The 21,996-nt window shown below is 41.8% G+C and overlaps 1 protein-coding gene across 10 annotated transcripts in view; it reads left to right on the top strand.

Annotated features, from left to right (window-relative positions):
• tcf7 (transcription factor 7) overlaps nucleotides 1-21,996 on the top strand; it is a 73,140-nt gene that overhangs the window by 42,837 nt on the left and 8,307 nt on the right. For 5 of the 10 annotated variants that reach the window (XM_005727716.2, XM_013909528.1, XM_005727722.2 and 2 more), the window contains exons 5-10: nucleotides 11,233-11,320; nucleotides 16,461-16,550; nucleotides 17,848-17,967; nucleotides 18,087-18,249; nucleotides 19,347-19,454; nucleotides 20,169-20,216. In XM_005727716.2, the coding sequence (XP_005727773.1) occupies nucleotides 11,233-11,320; nucleotides 16,461-16,550; nucleotides 17,848-17,967; nucleotides 18,087-18,249; nucleotides 19,347-19,454; nucleotides 20,169-20,216 (617 nt within the window). The remainder of the gene's footprint in view (nucleotides 1-11,232; nucleotides 11,321-16,460; nucleotides 16,551-17,847; nucleotides 17,968-18,086; nucleotides 18,250-19,346; nucleotides 19,455-20,168; nucleotides 20,217-21,996) is intronic. The other 5 variants (XM_005727718.2, XM_013909529.1, XM_005727717.2 and 2 more) reach the window with 3 other exon arrangements.

Raw genomic sequence — 21,996 nt, 5'->3', positions numbered from 1 at the left:
ACACACACACACACACACACACACACACACACACACACACACACACACACACACACAAAAAAAAAGATGGAAACAATTAGGGTGACAATCGCACAAACCATTGCAGCAGCGCACACAAGGTTCTCCTTAGCAAGCACTACACATACAAACACACACTCTCCTCTGTTTGGAAGGCACAAACAAACACACCCTGGCATTTAAAACACTATCGGGTTTTGGACCGGCCTGTGGCAGGGCCTGAAGGGTGGCACAGTGGGTTTGTGCAGCATTTCGCTTTAGTGTGAGATGTCACAACTACCGGCCACGTTTGCTGAACGTGTTCCCCAGAAGATGGCTCATCAAGCTCCTCAAAAGTATGCAGGTTACTGGTGATTTCCTTTTTAGTTTAAACACGATATGTGGATTAACGAGTTTATGCAATTGCAATGCTTTTTGTTCTTGTGCAACCTCGCTGGAACGGTGAATACTCTTGTTAAAAATAGCCAAAGCTTAAATAAGGTCCATGTGAGCCATGTGAGCTAAGCACTCTTATTACTCCTGTTAACGCTCATTTTTTTAAAATAAAAAATTGCCTCTGCATGAAATCAGTGATTGGTGATTTCATGGATGAAGACTCCAGAAACATGCCGTTCAGGCCTTTAGCCAATCAGAAGAAAGTTGTCTTAAAACAGCTTGTTTCTGACACAGTGAGAACTGATGCATCAAGGGCAAACATTAAGATAAATAAGCATTATTCTGATCCTCGAATCATGCGTAGCTACTCTGCAGTGCTCTTTAACCTTACAAAGGGAGAGGAGGAGAAATGCAGAGTTCTCACACATGGTGGCTGACTAAAGTCGTGATCATGTATGTCAGTGGGGGAAACTTACAGAGAAATGAAACTATAAGAAAATTTATTTAGTTATTATTTGATGTAATTCTGTGGTTTCTTGGTAAAGTGTGAGCACCGCTGGAGATAGAAGTTTCAGCTCACAGTAACAACCAGACGCTCATATGAAAACGCGCCTGTGAACGAGGGGTGTGAAGAAACCTAAATATTTCTTTTTGTTTGTCGTGTTTGTGTTAATGATCCCCTGTGAACACAGTCAGTCACAAAGTAAGACAAAAATTATAATGGTGACATGTGCAGAACACAGCAAAAGGTGCTAAAAAAAAGATCGACATGCAGTGTAGCTATCCCACGGTTCAAAGAAGTTACAGTTTAATGCTGCTGAGAGCCTTAAAATTGTCGTCCTGATGTGGAGATATGAAATTCAGTGGTCTTCTAGCGCTGCCTGGTTTTTCCTCAGGAAATCATTTATAAACTCTCTGAAGTTTACAGAGTCTGTGCGAGATTCATTGAAGGATTTTGTCCTCTGTGGTGACGTCCAAGAGAGAACAGGAAAGAGGAGGAAACAGACTGAGAGCGAGAGACGAGAGTGAAGAACAGACTGGAAAAAAAACACCACAGAGAACAAAAGTCTTTTATCGGCTCTGATTAGGTGTGAGACAGCGCGAGACCTCGGGCGATCTCCTGCCTGTTCCGTCTGGAAATCCCCCTTTTTCCTCCAAACACACTCCCGCTTGTCTGGCTTAGAGAGTCTGTGTGTCTTTGTGTGTGTGTGTCTAACACAGTGACTCAGCCCGTAATGACAGACTGAGCCACCTGTTTGTTACTTACACACACACAAACACACGCTAACACCTGGCTGCCACATCTAACCTTTCTCAGACCATCTCACCTGAATTATTTTGGCTACGCTTCCACAGAGGAACACCGTGGTGCATGCATACGCACGCCACCTTACCTCACTTCTCTTTTTTGTCTGTCAGCTGATCACAGGTTCGGGGGTTACCTCACCAGTGATGTCAGTGATTGGCGCACCTTTCTTCCTCTTTGCGCGTTGCTTAAAGGGGAAATAAAGGGACCTGAGCTATTTCTTTGGTTTTATATGTTAACTCTTGAGTGCTCGGTTTCTGGAGGCTTTTTTGGCCTTTGACCCTTCATCTTTACGCGTGTCTATTAAGCCTCCATTGCAGACACAGACAGCTGGCACGCCCCAGGAGTCAATCCTGTTATTCTAGGTGTTTGTGTAGTTGGTAAATGTTAAAGCAAATTCTTCCCAACAAGTCTGCGCAGTCGCAAAAAGCAGGAACACGCATTGATGTATACACGAATCCTCCCACTAACCGCCTGATAACGTTTACCTAAGCGGTCCCAAGTGGACTTGCACAGCAAAAGTTTAACCCATGCTTAAGTAATTTAATCACAAAGTGCTACTTGCTATGTACAGATGTTTGCTTTCCCCTTGAGTTTTATCATTGAAGTTGACACGAGGAGGATAGCAGTGTGCCAGAATCTGTCGTTTTTCTAAAGAATACGTTTTGGCAAAATCCATTTCCTTTCTAATATCTCGACAGCTAAAGTTAGCCGCATCTGTCTGGTGGAGGATTTCGTGACACTAGCACTGTAACGGAAGTATCAGATTGCAAACTTTTCTCAAGTTGACTCCTATAATCTTGGTCACCTGTGCTCAGTTTGTGTCAGACACAAACGTGATTCATGCTTTGGACTGTCAACATGGTATCCTCACCTCAGTTCAATCATCAGTCCAGTCATTCCAATATTTAAAATCACAGCTGATGGAGGAAAATAACACCAGCCTCGACGAGGGGGGGGGAAATGCATTGATTTTCATGCTGTGGCTGCTTTTGGAGTTTCTGTTTTCTGTGTGAAAAAGCGTTAGGGATGGGGTTACCTGCCACCCAGGTAAGGTTGTAGCATGTTTAATAGAGTGTAAAATCCCGGCCTTCAACGTGTGCTAGTATGTGGGGGTCCATTTGGGTCGGGCGGACATAAATTTGAAAGTGAGGCTTCATGCGAACTTCCCCGTATTGGTCCGGTTTGAGACTACGCTACAAGGGCAGCAACTGTGCATGCATTCTCCAAGCACACACCAGCGAACGCAACTCTAAGTGTTCTCTGTGTCTACAGGGCTGCATATAGCTCCTCTGTAACAAAGCCTTGCATTACATGGAAATCTTTATTGATAAATCAGAGGTGAAACACATTAGTCCACTCAATAGCCTGAAATCAGCCGAGAAACTGGCGAAAAAGTGTCCTACGGCGAGGCTGCATGTTGTCTTTGTGTTTACCCATGTATTTCTGGAGAGTTTATGTAAAAACACACTTGTGCCTGACTGCTTATCCCCTGTGAAATTGTTTTATTGGCATCACAGAACGTGCAGGCCCACAGCAAAACCTCAGTAATATAAAACAGGCAGCCGATAAGATAAGATGTATATTATCTATCCTGAAGGCTGGAAAGCTTCTGTGCTACAGCAGCCAAACCACTGAAATAGCTTAAATAAAAATGACACAGCTCAGTAAATAATATACAATAAGACATTAAGATGAAAATTACACAAAAGAGAGAGAAGCTCAGCTAAACAACGAGGTCATTTATACAAATCAAATCAAATCACTTTTATTGTCACATCACATATGCATTTCTGGATGTGTATACTAAATATTTTTCTACGTGTGTGTGTGTATACACATATTTTACAAATTAAATAGAGTAAACAATAAAATAAAATATATAAAAAATATACAGAGTACACAAAACTCTGCTTATGTTTTTTTTATTTTGCTTTTAGTTGAACAATTAACAAATTATGGTTACAAATTTCCTCTGGATTTCTTGACCTTAAGATGACTTTGCTTACTCTCCAGGCTTCTGATTGTTATTGCGTCATCTGCATCACTTCGAGTAAAAGGTCAGGAAGGAAAGAGCTGTGATTACAGTTTTTTTTAAATTTATTTAATCAATCACCTACTTTGAATCTTTCTTGTGGCCTTGGGCCTTTCTTCAGAAGCACCGCACCATCGACGTGTGAAAGTTCATCTTTCCTGTTGTTGTTCTGCTCTTTGTGACATCATTAGAGGCAATAAGAAATTCCCGTGAGTGGACGTCAATGTTAATGACAAACATCACAATACTTGTGGGTTTATTTCTGTTTTGTTTTTTTGAAACAGTTAAAGATATAAATGTTCTTTTTTTAATATCCTTTATTGTACACAGAGCCTACATCTGTCATTTATTCTCACCACACAGTTTACTTCCTCTGTTATTTCCATCACCACCCACTGTCTGTTTTCACTGCTGCCTAAATACGGAGTTGCCTTACCTTTAGCTATATTTCAACTTTACAACCCCCTTAATTTTCCCGTTAATTTCCCCTAAAGTAATGCACATGTTGCATCATCTTTCTCATAGCATGTTTCACTTCTTTTATTCAGTGTATTAAAATTGGCCGTTAAAGTTGTCAGCAGAAAACTTAGCGCGGGGGAAATACTTACTTGATCCCCTGCTGAATTTCTAAGTTTGCTCACTCACAAAGAAATGATCGATGTCTAATTTATTTTATGGTAATTCCATTTTGATGAAGAGAGACAGAATATCAATCAAAAATAAATTTAAAAAACATAAAAGTTATAAATTGATTTGTATGTCAGTGACTGAAATATGTTTTTAAGCCCCTACAACCCAGACACAATTCTGGCTTCTACTGACTGCCTGTGTGGCCCAGTGGAAAACATATTACAATCATTTGATCAGTCATCAATTACAGAAAGCATAAAGCGCTTTTTTAAAATACAGAATCAATTTCTCCCGTTCTAATCTCTCCACCATCATGTCCAAGACCAAAGAGCTGTCAGAGGAAGTCAGGGACAAGACTGTAGCCCTGCACTCTAGACCTTGGTGAGAAGGTGACACCTGTTGGTGTGATTATTCAGAAATGGAAAGAAATATAAAATGACTATCAATCACCCTCAATCAGGGGCTGCATTGCAGGATCTTGCTTCATAGGGTGAGGATGATCATGAGAAATAGAGAAACTGGCCATCTGCCCCGACCATCAGCTGATTGGGACAGAAGTAGACCTCAAAAATCAAGATGTTTGGAGGGAGAGAAATGCTGAGTATGACCCACAGAACATCATCAGCACAGTCAAGCATGGAAGTGGAATCATTATGATTTTTCCTGCTAAGGGTACAGAATGACTTCACTGCATTTAGGGGCCAATTAATGTGCCAGGTACTGTAAAATCTCCTTCCCTTAGCCAGAATTCTGGAGTTGGGTCATGGATCGGTCTTCCAGCATGATAATGACCCAAACATATCGCTAAGGCAACAAAGAAGTGGCCTACCCATTCTCCAGACATCTGTCCCTGACATGTGTGCAAACCCGGTGACCAACTAAAAGAAATGTTTTACCGCCGTGGTTCCAACAATGGTTTTCTCCACCATGTTTTGCTTGTTTCAAACACTTATGTGATGTGTTTTGGTTAATATTCCGTCTGTCTCCATTAAAATGAAACTATCATAAAACACTTTTTCGGAAGTGAACAAACTTGGATATTCAGCAGAGGATCAAGTAAACATTTCCTCCACTGTAAAACTTCAACCCAGTGAATATTTATGAAGTATTTAGAGAAATTTCAGTGACAGAAAGATTCGTTAATCCTAGGTTTAAATTTAGGTGCTGCACAGTCACAGACACTGTCATACCTAAGCCCCACTTTACGTCACCGAGAGACTTAAAATTAGAAGCTGCAGTGGCAATGACAGGAATGGAAGGATAACCAAAGAGCTTGTTAACAACACTGTGTTTTACTCCTGTTTTTTTGCCACCCAAAGTGATAAACTTTAAACAGTCTTGTAATTATCTAACACATTTATTTGTCTGACAGATGAAACAATCATAATGAAAAGGCTTTTTTAAAAAGCAAAAATCATGGTCTTTAACTAATTTTCACATTTAGAAAAAAGGCCTGGAACTTCAAACTTTTATACATCTAATTCACGTTAAGCCTGTTTAAGCTTCAATGTCTTACCAATAATCCATCATTTGTGTAGCGCCTTCCAGGCTCAAAAATACAGGTGAAAGTGTTTTACAACCTGAAAAGGAAAGCAGGAAATTTCACTGTCAGTAAATCCAGGAGATTCGAACGCTGCAGTGACCTTTCTGCCGGGTTGTGTTTGACATAGTGTGACCCAGCTGGTCGGCTTAGTAAATTCAGTCATTTCTCCAGTCAAGCGTAACACCGCGTGTGATTCAAAAGTGGAACATTCCCTTTAGATTGGGCAACATCTCGATTCAGATATGACTGTTTGTAAGTAAAAATTGTATTTATGGCACGTTTGAAGACAAATATTACAAAGTGCTAAACGACAAAAATGGTCAAAAAAGTAAATGAATAATAAGGACAAAAAGTTACGAAGGGCAAGTTCAAAAAGATGACTTTTGAGTCCACAGATCTCAAGCTGAGTGGGAGCGACGTACAGAGTCTCTAGTAGTCCACAAAACCTTAAGGACCTTCTGTGGATGCAGGGAGGTAAAAACCAGACTCTGAAGCAGCTGAATTAGCAACAGTGTTAAATGAGAGTACCTAAGGTTCAAATTCGACTCGAGGTTTTATTGAGACAAGTAAACAAGGAATTACAGTAAAGACGCGATGATGACATAAAGACACGAACAACAATTTCTAGTTCAGACCGTGATACTGTAGGACTGAACCTGGCAATGTTTCTCAAGTGGGGGGAAAAAAGGAAGACAATATTTGCCCAGACAATAGATTATAAAATACAGAGAAGTGAAACATGCCTGCTTACCATCACCCTGCCATGTGATTTAACACTTACTGTATGCTATTGTATGTATTACTGTAAATCGGAAGGGGAGTGCATGTGTGTGTGAGACAATCTGTTGTCATATAGCAAGCTTTGATTACTTCAGGAGTGCCAAACGTGAAATAGCTGACGAGGCTGGAAATCAACTTTTTATTTATTTATGTTTATTTGCAACAAATGAATAGTTGTTAACGCAAATTTATTTAATCGTATTTTTTAAATAGTGATTATAGTTCCAAGCTCACCGGAGTAATTGAGACATAAACATCTCAGATCAAGAAGGTTCCTGGTTTGAATCCCGGCTGAATCCCATGTGGAGCTTACATGTTCACCCTGTGCCTGCCTGGGTTTCTTCCCACAGCCCAACATTACATGCAGGTGATTAAACCGGCTGTGAATGTGAGGTAGATGATGTTATTGAAGTGTTTAGAATAAAGTGATGCATGAATGTGGGATTAAAATGCCTATATTAATGCAAGTAAATTTAATTATATTACAGTCACATCAGTTTAAAGTGCTGGCTATTAACTATTTGAGGCTCTTTAACCTGTAGTGCTTTTCTTCATTAAGCGATCGCCTTATTTTGAAAAGAAACGAGTCGCTGTGCGAGAGAGACGCAGTGAAAAGAGTGTAAAGGCGAATGAGCGCAAGAGTTAAAATAATAGAGTTAAATTGGGGTAAAAATGCAAAACGTTAAATAATTTTAAATTGGGTCATCGGAGCCTGTTTGTGCTAGCTGTTACATTTTTTTGAATTGGAAGCGAGAGTGTGAGTCACCCTGCTTAAAAGGAGAAACTGTGTATCGACGATGAATAATAAGAAAAAAAATAAGAGTCATATTCGACAAGCTGTAGTTTTACACTGTAAAAAACTGACTTTTACTATTACTGCAGCTTTTGATGTTTGCGCTTAAAAAAAGGAAAGAAAGAAACAGTTCCAGTACTTGTGTAAAATTTGTCAGCACTTATTACTGCCCTTACTGTAACAAAACTCTGCACAGTTTCTTCTGGTCTTTGGGCTCTTTTATGTACACCACACTGGCTGATTGTCAAGTCATTTAATGGCTCAGATGCTGCATCGCTTTCACTCTCAGTGGTTATAACCACCGCGGCACATTATCAGTGCAGGAATACTATTTTCAGCTTCTCGACTCTCAGTTTAACATGCACACGTTCTAATACTGAGCTCACACGCAGCCACTTTGACTCAAATGGTTCCTCTTTGAAGTGTTTCCCAAGACGCCAACATGGAGACCGTGAGATAGTTGCTGTAGTTGTTATTAGACGGCCGCGCTAAAAGGGGCATTCCAAAGAAAACTGCCCCATTACTGCTGCTAATTTTCCCCTTCAGGTTTCCCAACAGCAGACAAACTGATAGCAAGGGCAAAAAGGTGACTTACAGAAACCATGATCAAGTTTCCTTCGCATTAAGGTGTGAAGATTAACTGCTAAAATAAAAACTTGTGTGCAGTTCGCATGTAGGATTTTGACTTTGATGTTTGCCATACAGTCATTTTAGAGAAAATGGGTAATTTCGAAAAAGGATGTTAAGTTTCAATATCACAAGAAGTATTAGCATCTGCTGTTGTTATTACTGCCGATCACGTGTTTTCAGAACATTTGCGCTCGAAGGGGTTAACTTGGCAGTCTGACACTCTCATCAGATTAACCATCTTTAAGTTAACCGTGTTGACAGTGAAACTCACATGAGGGCACATTCAGATTGTCACTAACAAAGGGACAAAATGGCCCATGTTGGTGATGCTGGTGAGGCTGTGCAATTGTTCTTCTGAGGCAGCAAATGTTTTTTAACACAGTGCTGCAAGCTGCATGCTCCAAGGTGTGTGCGTGTGGAGTCCTGGATAATTTCATTTGTCGCCACCGGATGTAATTATTTCAGCCACTACTTCTGAGAAATGTCAGTTTGGCATGGCAGATGCCTACAAAACACTACAATACCCATGAGCCTCAGTCGCTGTTGCCTCAGAGAGGAAATGGTAGAGATATGAAAAGGCTTTCATGCTGCAGTTGAAAATAAAACACAGTGTGATGGTGTTCTCAGTTGTCTAGCAGTTTAGCATACATACAAGTACCTGTAGGAGGGTTTTTTTCATGCTTAACTTCTGTTTCAGTGTTTTTATGTACGCAGATGTGTACTGTACCTTCACCTTTTTAGCACAGCAGCAGACATTTCTGACACATTTCTTAATCTCGCAGGGTTTCAGTTGCATCTAAAGTAGTCGCAATGACTCACCTATGAGTGTGTATGGGAAAAGATGCCACTTTGTAACTTTATACCCTTGTTAAGATAGCACATACTTCATTTATCATGTAATTCGTGTGTTTCCTCTGCAGGAATGTCACAAGACTGTGCAATGCTCAGAAAAACTGTAGAAACTCAAGAGCTACATTTCAGACTCTAGAGGCTGTTAAATGTTAAAGTTCATGACCGTACAATTAGAAGAAGACTGAATAAGTATGGCTTGTTTGGATGTGTTGCCAGAAAAAAGAACATGGCAGCATGGCTTAGGTTGAATCGGCGATGAACTCCTCTGTAGAGTCAAATGTGAGGCCGTCTGTCTGACAGCTTGAACTGGGCCAAAACTCGATCATTCAACGGGACAATAATCCCAAGGAATCGAGGTGTTGCAACGGCCCAGTCAAAGTCCAGACCTCAGCCTGATTGAAATGCTGTGGCAAGATTTCAGGAGAACTGTGCTTAAGTGAATGCTTCCAAACCTCAAATAATGATGACTAAACAAATATCTCAGCAAGGTAAAAAGAACACAAGCTACAGCAAAAAAAAAAAAAGAGAGAGAGTAAAAGTAAAAATAAGTTATTTAACTAAAATATATATTAATATTATCTTTAAGTACATCAAATCTGAATGTGATACAGTAAAATTCATGTAGTTTCATGTAGTGGAACAGTGTAAAAACTATAAAGCATAATAAAAGAGAGTAAAAAAAATTGTATTAAAGGTAGAAAAACAGCAAAACAAGCAGAGTAACACGTAAGTGGCACCCAAAATCTACTTGTACTTGTTGTCTCGGATGACACAAATTGTTGCAAAATGATACAGCACTTTGCCACGCAACAAAAAGTCCCCCCTTCCACCCCCCCGACCCTTGTTTTGCTGCCTTTGGTTGTGCGACTGTTATTGTGGCGCAGCAGTTTTTCGTCAGTACGAGCACACTCTGAATGTAAGCCTGATGTTTCCAATAAATGGAATTTACCCCTCATCAAAAACTTCTATATGTTGAACAATCTCTGAAGGGAAGTGGCTGCAGCAGCCCAAAAGTCCCTTCTTCTTCTTCATATACATACAAAGCGGCGTACTGAGCGCGCTCTGTGGCTACTTTGGCTGGTCAGCTAATCATTACTGTACTGCTGCGAACCAGTTTGAGTCAAGCACCCGCTGCAGCATTTTTAGATATTCTCTGTGAGTGATACTTAACAAGTTTAACTAAATACTCAACTGCTTACTTGCACTTCATCGTGCACGCAGGGTGAAGTTTGTTCACACAAGCTGCATGAATAAAACTGTGAATGACATTATTTAAAAAGAAGCAAGGACAGAGAGAGACCGATGAAGGCTTGCAACTTGAAAACGTCGCCATTAAATACTCGAAAGGTGTGCAGGGGAGGGGAGGATGACAAGGAATGAAGGTGTAATGACGAGGGAAAAAGGATGAAAGGGGTCTTTAATGAAAGAGGGTGAGATGCGAGGGATGGGAAACAGAGAGGCAAAAGGGTCAAGATGGGGTGAGAAGCAGGGCAGAGACGAGCAATAAGAGGAACCCGGACAGTGGGAGGGTGGAGGGCACCAGGGGAGGGATGAGGGACAAGAGGAGAAGGGAGGAAGGGCGTGGTGGGACAGACAGAGGAATGGGAGGAAGGGTTGAGTGGTGAGACAGGTCGACTGACTCAGTCTCGTTCCTGTCATCCAGATTTATAGCGGCTCGGGGTCCCGAAACAGGCCCGGAGCCGCGGCCAAATTACAGTCATCTAGAGCATTCCTCTGCTGCAAACACAGGTTAGCAGCCGGGCCGCGCTAAGTGCTAGGTGCTGCCTGTTGACAAATGACTTCCTTTGAAGGGCACAAAGAGAGAGAGAGAAAGAGAGAGACTGGATATTTTCTGTGTGAGGGCACAGAGTCAAGCAGTCTGTGTTTCTTTTGTTCGAAAACATTTCTGCTAAAAGTAGAGACATAGAGTGTTTGTTTGGATGCTCGTCTGGGTGTGCGTCTGCCCGTGTCGTTGTGGGTTTTTAAAATGTGGCCGCTTTTACGACAGACCCCGACTTGTGTGGAATAAACCAGTGAAACCGACTGGCATCATTGGTTTCTAGTGGAAGAAGCAAACACACACACACAGAAAGACAGAGTATGCCACAGTGACCGAGAATATGTGAGTCAGTGTGTTAACGTGTTTAATGGCAGGTTCCTATGCTGCTTACACTGCTAAACCCATCAGACCTGTGGGCTGGGGATGTTCAAACACTGAGAAAACCCTGATTACAATGATGCTAATGTGTGTGTGTCTGTGTGTCCTCCAGGCGTTCACAGGCATCAGTCCCAGGACCTCTCAGGATATTACTCCCTCCCTCCTGGTGGCGTCAGCCAGATCACTCCCTCGATGAGTTGGTGAGTCAAATTAGCCCCTTTCTTAAATCAGATGGGCGATACGTACCTTTGCAACCTTCACCAGTCTGATAAAGGGATGTCATTCAGGTGCTCACATCAAAGTTCAGACACAGCACAGACTTTCTCTCTGTCTCTCCTTGGTATTCACACCATTTGTTGTACTTGTGCTTCAGTGCTGTGAGACATTCACACTCTTGACATCTCTCTTATGGATGAGGAAATAGTGAAAATGCAAGAAATAGTAATTGAGAAAAGTCCTCATCTCGCTGCAGCTGATTTAAGATGTAAGGTCGTGGTGTGCGTGTTATCGATATTTGCGTCCCTCTTCCAAACAGTCGTGTTTTATAGCGAGCTGGGCAATTCAGGGACACATGATAGAGATTTACAGCTGTAATCTTGTGCGTGCCTGTCTGCTAATGCGACTGCGTTCAGTTCAGACTTGTGTTATGTTCTGTAAACGTTACCAGGTCTGACTTGGTAAAATTGCTGCTGTGGCTATTATGGAAAAGTGACCAGATGTTGAAGCCCTGCACTGGAAAAGAAGTGCATGTCTGGCTGTCTGCACAGGACTTTAGATCATTTGTGTCATTCCTAACTAAAAGTGGGACAAAACAATGCCCTACCCTCTGAATCCAATGGGGTTTTTTCATGTTTTCTATGCTTTGGTGATGTCTGATGGACATTTTTCAGTATTTTCCAGCGTCCTATAAACCTAAAGGGGTGTCAAACCCATTTTACATTGGGTCCCACTTTGATCATAAGTGGGACTGACCTGTGAAACTCATCTTTTTGTCAGTGTAAAGAAGTTTAACTGCACCTTTAATCCCTGACATAGTATAAGAAAAAGAAGTGCAGTTTCAACAGTACAGCTCAGTTTTTCTACAGGATAAAGACATGTGTCTTTGGGTTTCAATAGTAAGAATTGCATGTGTAAAATTACAGAAATTACTGAAAGAATATCTTTTTTTCTTCTCTTTTTTAAACTATGAACTCACTGTAAAAGTCATACATTTCTATAGTATACAGTAAAAAAATATGAACTTTCTGGTAGTTATTTGTTTATCTATTACTTATTTTCTTCTGCGAAGAATAAATAGCCATGGAGAAGCCATACAACTAATGAAAACACAGTTAAATATCTAAACAAAATGTTGCATTTTCCAAAGCCATCCAGTGGGCCAAATTGGAGTCTTTGGCAGGCCGATTCTAGACCCTGGGCCTTATGTTTGGCAGCCTGCTATAGACTAAAATTGTCAAAGAGAAATATCGAAAAGAATTATTAGTTGAAGCCACAAATTAAAGCTACACTATACTTTGCTCCAGCATAGTAATCATAGTAAACTGCATATCTTTTGTGTTTTAAAATGTTGGTCAGAAATATCAAAGATATGTGAATGTCGTCTTTATAGTTTATGCTTCTTAATCCAATCAGTGGTGTTCTTCTGGACCAGGTTTCCCATCATAAACTTGTAACTAACCCTTAACCCCACCAATGTTCCTCTTTCAGCCTGATTAAAGGAGCCGCAGTGGCCTCCAAACTGTTATCCCCGTTTTTTCCCAAACACTGTTATCATTTCATTGACCTATGCCGATGTGCATACATCACAGGTTCATCTGGTGTCAGCTCAGATAACCCGTTGTCATGGAAGCCACAGCCTTTGATCCTGTTTGTTGAGGACTTCGACCCGTGGCCTCTGGTTAAAACATAATGAGTGTCGACAGCTGCAAATTTTAAATGAAAGGTCAATCAAAGTAATGGTGATTGGCCTCAAGAAAGTCCTCTGCGGCACATTTTCTCTATATATAAAGAAGCGTTTTGTGGTCTTTAAACTGAAGGATGTTTCTATGAAACACGTCTTTAAAGATGTCCTGATGGCTGCAAACATCACAATCGGGTGGGTTCAAAGATTTCCAAACAATGAAGAAACTGTTGGTTTTGGAGTTGTAGCCACTGCACTGTGTTTCTAGTGATAGAATTCCTTAATTTCTGTTTCTCATGGGCTCGGAGTGCAAAAAGCGGCGATGCAGAAAGCTACGCTGGACACCTAAAACGGGCACATCTGTTCCATATTCAGTCATCCAGGTTTCCATCCATTCAGAGCTGATTGTGAGCCTCCAATGTCATGCTGGTTGATTGTGAACTTATAATGTCAAACGTCCCATTGATTTATGGATCAACACAAATCCATTTATTCCAACCTACAGCATCTGTGCCTGGACAAATCCCCTCTCAGAATAGTTAAAGGCTTACATCAAATGTCATGGAGATTTGGGATGAAAGCTTAAAAAGTTTTTGTGGGAATTAGCTTACATGTGTGTGTGTTTATTTTTTTTTCTTTGTGTTTTCTTTTTTTTTTGTGCTTCTGTAGGATAAGCTGCATGTCCCTAGACGTTTCTCAAGTCTGTGATTTCCGGGGGTTTTTATCTTTTTCAGACAAGAGCTCTTCATCATGGACTTTCACAAGTATTACTAACAGTTAATCTCCTTTAACCCAGCTTATCTGCTTTGTTTTGGCCCCTTATAGTGTGCTTCTTTGTGGAAGGAGGAGGCGGGAATAACATGGAGAATGAGCAGTTAAATGTCAAACTGTTGTTTTCTGTTCTTTCTCTCTTTTTGTCTTTAAGTCCGTCCCTCCACGACCACCTCCAACCGTCCCTTTAGCCTGCTGGCTGGTTAAATCCATTACATCAGGAATTATAAAAGCTTTTACATCCTGCTGACCAAAGAGTCTTGCTTTAAGCGATGCAGACATTTAAAATCAAAATTGTAAGCTGTTATCAGAGAACAGAAAAATAACAAATAAAAGAATATGAAGAACATGACTAATAACCTTATTTTCTATCAATGAGCAGCTTAAATTACAAGTATGGAGGTCTGGTTGATGATTGAATGTCATGTGACCAATTCTAACTCTGTTAATCCAAAACAATTATACTGTACTTACCGACCCTTTGAGAAAGCACCTGAAGTCTTTTTGAGGGTCTTGGCATCAGAGCAGTTGCGGTTTCTTTTGGAGATAAAGCATCAAACTCTCTTCTTGTAGGGACAAATGAAGGTCCACAGGAGGCGTGGGCAATTAGATTAATATTGTATTCATTTAAAAGTTCAAGATTGAATCTTGGGAGTCTACTAAAATGGGTTTAGATGCGTTAATGTTGAAGAAAAAACATGAAAAAAACAAACTGCACCCGCTTGAAACACTGTTTTAGATCTTTGTTCTTTAAGGCTTCCCTTTTTAAAAGCCTAGTGTGCACTGGCTGGTCAGCTGACCTGGCAAAAGTGAGTGTATTAGTTGCATACCATAGCTGTTCAAGTGTAGACTCAGCTCTTTAAGAGCTGTAGGCTAACAACCCCCCCGGCCCCCTGCAGAGGTTAATACGTCACACATTGGTTTCATGCATTGACATTGTTTCCAAAACCAACCCCATCGTGACCATTTATTCCTCCACCAAGGCGGAGACCAAGTAGCTGTCAGCGAGATCGCATTAAAAAGCAACTACTAAGCCGGATTTTATTAAAGTTAATGGAGAGGTGGTGAGTGGGCAAAGGAATAACTGAGTACATTTTGCAGCAGCTCCAGATCAATTTCTATCAAACTGTAGAAGTGGGTATTAACTTGAGTATGCCTCAAGTTTTTAACAGGTTTACAGTCAGATGATTCCTAACAAGCAGTTGAGCTTTTTTTCCTCTGTGGTTGCAAGGACAATGCAATCAAAAATAAAAGTCATGTGCTTGTTCCTGGGTTCTTCAGGTGCAGGTTGGGAGGCAGCTGCTCATTGTTTTGACTGCCAGCATGTTGAAGGAGCTGTTAGGGCTAGGTGTGAACTATGCAAGCTTGTTACATAGTGATGTAAATAAGTCACGAGAAAAGCCTGTACTACAAACAAGGAGCTTCGGGTGGCGCAGCAGCAGTGCTTTCTGTGGCTTCCTAACTTTGCAGAACACAAGGAGCTATAGAGCACACTAAACAAAGGGGGGAAACCCTAAATGCATAACATGGGAACTTGATTTATTTTAGTGGCTATGGATTAAAGAGGATTGGACTGACTAGTGGACTGTTTGACTCATTAGATTCAGCGATATGAAGGAAAAAAGAAAGAAAAGTGGATGGGCCATTTAGTTTGAACCGCTTTTGTCTAAACTGTGTCGTAGCGTGGCCTCAGCTGAAACAGGGTTACAGCCGGAGCTGAGGCCACTAATCTCCGGATCTCGTCCCAGTTTAGGGTTTCTGCTGCTGGGCTTTTCTGAATGTAAAAAACCTCTGGAGAACAGATACAGCTGAAACAAAGAGGAAGAGATTAAAAGGAGATAGCAGAGTGTGATGATAATGATGATGATTGCAAAGGTGGTGTAAATGGTAGATGTGGAGCAAGCGAGCGTGTGCTGACATTCACAAACACCAGGATGAGTCAGTCGAAGGGGAGGATGGTTGCATTTGCTCTCTGGAGGTAGTTTTTTTTTTTTTTTGGGGAGGGGGGGGGGGAGGTGTGGTTTTTCTACATATCAAAGGCTTTTCCCTACACCCGCTCCCCACCCGCGACCTCCCACGGTGTGAGTATTTGTTTGTGCTCCCAGTAAGTCAAGTATTGACGCACAGCTGTCAACAGTGCTGATCCAGGCTTTCCAGGGGGTGCATCACAGCATCACGACGGGCTTTAAGGATTGCGAATTAACTTTATGTTAGAACCATCAAATAACACACAAGTCCTGAAGTTTATTTTATTTGGGTTTAATTCTGTTTTGTTTGCGTATTCAAATGCAATGCGGTATGAAATGTACATGGGTGACTTGAAGAAATGTATGCCTGAGCACGCACAGAACAAAAAAAGAAAAGCTGAATGAGTGTTCGAAAGCATCTCTGCAAAACTTCCCACCAGATTAAGAGACAACTTATATTGCTGTTAAAGGATGGGAAAGGCACAGGAATGACAGCAAATTTCAGGGGAAAGGAAGTTTGTTGGGAATTTGGAGGATTATGCAGTGGAATAATGGTTCTGGAAGCATTCCATTAGGTGACCTTAATGAATCTGTTTCCACCTAATTCCTTAATTTAACCATTAAGGGCAACAACAAAAAAACTTTTACCTGTTAAATTAAAATCTTCTGCTCCCGTCTCTTCCCTCTGCTGTGCTGTGGCAGGCAGAGCCAGCCTGTCTATCCTGCCCTGTCCCCATGTGGATTCAGGCAGCCCTACCCCTCCAATCTCCCCAGCGCATCGTCCTACTCCAGGTACCGTAGCCGACTGGCCAGCTTGAGCCAACCCGATCCGAGTTGGGGTTGGGGGGAAAAAAAAGGGCAACGCTCTGCATCACCAACTCCTGTTTATAGCACATCTCAAACGTCTGAGCAGGCGTTTTCCATTCACCGTGGCAAACTCATGTTCGGCCTGATTTCTTTGGACAGCTTCTGTAAAATTCTATTGGAGCCAGTGTGCTGTAAACAGGACCAGTTCAGTGTTTCGCCAAAAACAAGCTGAGTCAAGCCAAGCTAATCGCTGCTGCAGAATATGAAATGTCACACACACACAGAGAAATAGAAACAACCATTAGGACAGCTGCTTTATTTTTTCTTTTCGCTGCCCTTAAGCTTTGTTCTGGTTGTAATTGTGTCTTGTCTTTATCTCGCTGTAAAAACGTCAATGTTTTTTTTTTAAAAAAGAGTGTTCTTTTAGTCGTCATTGAAGATGCTTTTCATGTTTGCAAGCACACGCACGGGAAAATTAAGTGTGAACCCACTGTGAGTTTAAGAGGGTTTTTGTGTTCAGTCAAATTTGCAAACCCTTAAAGATCTCTGCTTGCAACACACAGATGCTTTCTCTTTGTGTTAGTTGCCTAAAATAGGCGAAGAATCCCCAGCCTGTTATGCCAGACAGGCTGGGGATTCCTCATAGCCTGTTGTCAGTGACTCTGGTCTGTTGACAAGAGGCACAGTGTTTAACAACCCAAAATGGAACAATTAGGGACAAATTACTGATAGATATCGCATAACTAACCTGCAAACAGGTAGGAAAATATGAGGGAAATACAAAGCTAGATCACATCATGATTGGTGGAATGCATTTTTACTCCCTACGAGTCAAGGTGTGTGACACACGAAGAAGCGTTTTCCCCTCAGTGCCCACTTCCCCTCTCTCTCGCTCAGTAATGTTTGGTCGCCCTCTAGTGGTGATAAATGATGGCTTCACTCTTACACAAAAACAAACTTTAAAGAGCTTCTTTGTCACATTTGTCCCGTGTTCTGTATTGCATTTACTCAGCTGTAGACACAAGATGAAACACAAACAACACTGATATGAAGCCCAGTGGACTTTCCATGCTTTCAGGCTCACTGCTTACATAAAACTGTCGCTCCTGCTTTGATGCTTACCGCCCTGCCGCCTCCTATCCTCAGTGCATCTCTATGAACTCACCTTTTTTGTCACCCCCCCCCTTTCTCTGTCTTATCTCCCCCACCCCCTTTCTCTGTCTTATCCCCCCCACCCCCTTTCCTCTGCTTTTTTCTTCTTCTTCTTTTTACCCTGCATCAGGTTTTCTCACTCGCTGATGCTCGGCCCATCGGGCATGCATCCTACAGGGATCCCCCATCCAGCCATAGTGCCCCCTACAGGCAAACAGGATCACGAGCAGTATGACAGGAGCATGTACGTGTAAGTATACCCCTCGCTCCGTTTTAGGTACATTTATATTCATGGCTCCACCCTTTGTCACAGTGTAAGAAACTATAAAGTTCTCACAGCCTCATTCCTTCACCCCACGTCTTCATCAGGAAGCCACAGATGGAGCCCAAGCGGGAGAAGGAGCCCAAGAAGCCGGTCATCAAGAAACCTCTGAACGCCTTCATGCTTTACATGAAGGAGATGAGGGCAAAGGTCATCGCCGAGTGCACATTAAAAGAGAGCGCAGCCATCAATCAGATCCTGGGACGAAGGGTGAGGGACGCACACACACACACAGGCATGCACATTGAAAAGCAGATTAATCCTGTTTCCAGGTCAGTCAGTAATTTCACACATGAGGAACATGAGAGGTAATGTGAACTCTGTTTCCCTCACTTACCAGACTGGTACTTATCTAGCACTTCTCTACTTTACCTGCACACTCACAGCACTTTCTACCACTACACACACACACTCACACACTCCAGTGCTCATGGGTGCTGGGAATCGTACCACTGACCTTCCGATTAGTAGATGACTCATTTTTTCAGCCACATCCACCCCTTATTCTCATGCAGTAGTGCAAAAAAGTAAGAGGAGTTACAGTCTATTGAACCTGGAGTACCCACTCAGGCACAGGGAGAGCATGCAAACTCCACACAGAGGGTTCGAACCAGGAAGCGTCCTCCTGTGAGCCGACATTTCAAACCCCTGTATCCTCCAAATCCTTACATGATTATGTTATAAAGAGAGCATCCCAGAGATGCACTGCCTTTCTTCTGAAAAAATGGAGAGAGGTTTCTCATTTTATTAAAGACTTCAATGGCCAGTAGTTAACAAGGTTTAAAAATTACCCTCCTAAATGTAAAACTGTGTCTACGGTACATAACATCATTAGGAGAGTCAAAGGATTTGAGAACAGGCCTGGAAAACTGAGCCTGGGGCCCTCGGGCTGCGCTGCATTAAAAACAGAAATGATTCTGCGATTGTTATCACAGTAAAGGCTCAGGAACACTTCAGGAAACCACCGACGGCAGCAAATGCAAATTGACACGCGATGAAGAAACATTTAAAAACAACATCCAGCTCATCTGTGCCGTAGAAAGAGAAAAACGGTCCTGTTGTCATAAAAATCTCCGTTATAATTCATTTATAGTGAATAATGAGCACATATTCCACACAGAAAAATAACATTTAAGTTTCTCTCTTTGTACTATTTTCACTTTTTTGCATATTCTCAATAGAAAGAGAGTTTAATGATCAGATCAGTTCAAAGCCATTATCAAAGACTTTATTGCCCAAAACCCAAAAACTGTATAAAGGCAAGTCTGTGAAAATACTGACCTTCCTTTTGTTGTGTGTGTTTCCAGTGGCACGCACTGACCCGGGAGGAACAGGCCAAGTACTACGAGTTGGCCAGAAAGGAAAGACAACTGCACATGCAGCTCTACCCAACTTGGTCTGCTAGGGACAACTACGTAAGAACATGTTCTTCTTATTCCTCCCTCCCCTGTGTTCATGAGCCTATTCAGAGTGAGAAGAAAAACAAGCCGATATGACTAATTTCCTGAGCCGTCTGAAAACAAAAGCAGGGATATGCAAAAGCTCTCCCACTTTTTAAAATGGAAAAATAAAGGTGTGCAAGGCAGGGAATGTTGCAGTATCTGCAGTGAACATCATTTTCCATTGTTACTGGTTTACCGCAGTTTACGGAAAACAGTGATTTCTTGTGGCGAGCTCTAAAAATGCACTGAAAACTGTGCTGAATTACACACAAAAAAGAAAATTGGAAGAAAAAAAATGTCCCCACCCCCTAAAATAACTTCTAAAACTGCAGTTCTAGTGATGCAAATGGTATTTTCTGAAATAAAATCCTCCCCTTGGATTCTTGGGTCATTGATTTATACCAATCTGAGCTTCCAGATGCATTAAAATAAAAGCCAGGAATCAGCAGAAGCTATTCACGCTTTGTTTTCTGTAAGGAGAAAACCATTTAATCAGAACCTTCTCTCCAGTGTGATTTCTGTGCAAGTGAAACCAAGAACAGGATCAGTCTCATGAAATCTGTTGTTTCTGACACTCTCAATGCCAGTGTTCTTAAATACAACGAATAAACTTATGTGGTGCATGCATTCTAGTTTCTGGCCTGCTGTGTGCCTTTGACTTCTCAGTTTGCTGTTGAACTCTTGCAGGAGGCGGGCCTTAGCGGGGTCGCAGGGGAAAAGAATAAAGCTGATTGGGTAGGGACACGTCTTATGGTGGATTTATACCTCTGTGGTGGGGGGAAGAAAAAAAAAACTAATGTGAGGATTTGCATGAAAGGGGTTGTGGGTATTCCTGTTGCAAAGTTTGCATGCACCTTCCAAAAAAACAAACCAAAACAAAAAATCTGAGTGACTCACCCATGTCAGCCTCCCAGACAGCACGCACGCAGGCGGCGGCAGCCACACGAGCCGATGTGATTGGTCAGTTTTGGATATGGCCTACGCTTTTGCAGCTGCTACGCCTGCAAGTATGTTAACCTTTGAAACACTAAATCACACAGAGGTATAAATCAGCCCGTTTGCTCGACTAACAGAGAGCAGGGCTGCATGGCTGGCCTCACTGCCTTAATATACAGCTTCAAAACACAGCACCTTCATTTTTGTAGCAACACAGCAAGACGTCTGTAAAGGAGGTTGTGGATGTTCTGTTAGAAAGACAACCCTGGTTATGTTTTGCTGTGCCTGCACTCTCTTGCTTCTCTACACGTGATTGGTTACCGAGCTGAACTCTGCAGGCAGGCAGGCAGGCGTGGGAACTTGGTAACACTTTATCTGGACTGTGGTTTCTAACATGTTTGAAACATCTAAACTGTCACACAGATAACAGAGTAGCACAAGAAGATACCCCGTGACCGCATATGTCAAAATTAAGGGTTGCGAGGCGACCTGGAGAGTGTTATTTCTGCACTCAGAAATTACCCTCATGCTGTTGTGAAGGTGTTGTAAACCAGAGCTTTAATACTCTCTGATCGCAGGTGTAGGAGCCGTCGCTGTATGCACGGAGCTTTGAACATTGTCTTCACCTCTTAAACGGCTCTTAAATGTCACGATTCTAAGCACTGTAATTAAGCATAATCCACACTCTGTGGCTTTTTGATAGGCATACGGTTCAAGTTTGGAGAATTTAAAGGGATAGTTCACCTCAAACAAATATGTGTTTTCTACCGGAGCCCGTTTAGATTGTTTTGGCTTGAGTTGCCCAGTTGCACTTGCTTCCAGGTGTTCAGGGATCAAAAACAGCAAAACCCCGTTTTCGCAAAGGAACTATTTTCTTTTCACTGTCTACATCCGCCAGCTGGAGACAGCTTGCAGATGCTCAGTTCAAAAAAGGGGGTCACCATTAGTGTTTACATCCTGTCGTGCTGTCTGTCGTGAGCACAAAGTTTTCATCACAGGCAGATGCAGTTCTCCTTCTGCACTGTGGATTAGTCTGCAGTTCCATTGCTTTTAAGAGAATTCCTTCAAAAGTGCGCAACTCAAATCAGAGCGGTCTAGATGGATAAATAATTAGGGAAAACTAGTAGATTTTGCCATGAATGCTCCTTTAGTGTAAAAATATTCTTGGGATATATTGTTAGTGACACGACACGCTCCAAAATGCTTTTAAAGAAAGAGCCTGAAAGGGCCACTTGATGATCAGTCCACAAACTGTTTATAGGTGAAGGACTGAGCTTTAAATATCGTCTGATGCATTTGGAAAATAAATAAATGAATAAAAACAAACTACCAAGTGTCCTCGCTGCCCTCTGTTCTCCTTCTGAGTTAAAAACAAACAAACCACTGGACCTACGAGCAAAACAGGAAGTGAAGTTCCACATATCGCCCACACACCTGTGGAGGGTTTCTCCTCCAGTTCCCCCACTCAAAAGAAAACAAAATACATACACTACTATACTACATATAGGCTAGTATATGCACACACACACACACGCACACACATACGCCCACAGACTAAGAAGCTTCAGAATGGTGCACT

The sequence above is a fragment of the Pundamilia nyererei genome, unplaced genomic scaffold, assembly GCF_000239375.1.
Source record: "Pundamilia nyererei isolate P.nyererei 1_Seehausen unplaced genomic scaffold, PunNye1.0 scaffold00026, whole genome shotgun sequence".
Taxonomy (NCBI): Eukaryota; Metazoa; Chordata; class Actinopteri; order Cichliformes; family Cichlidae; genus Pundamilia; species Pundamilia nyererei.
The sequence above is the reverse complement of the archived record's forward strand: the minus strand, read 5'-3'. Positions and strand labels throughout refer to the sequence as shown.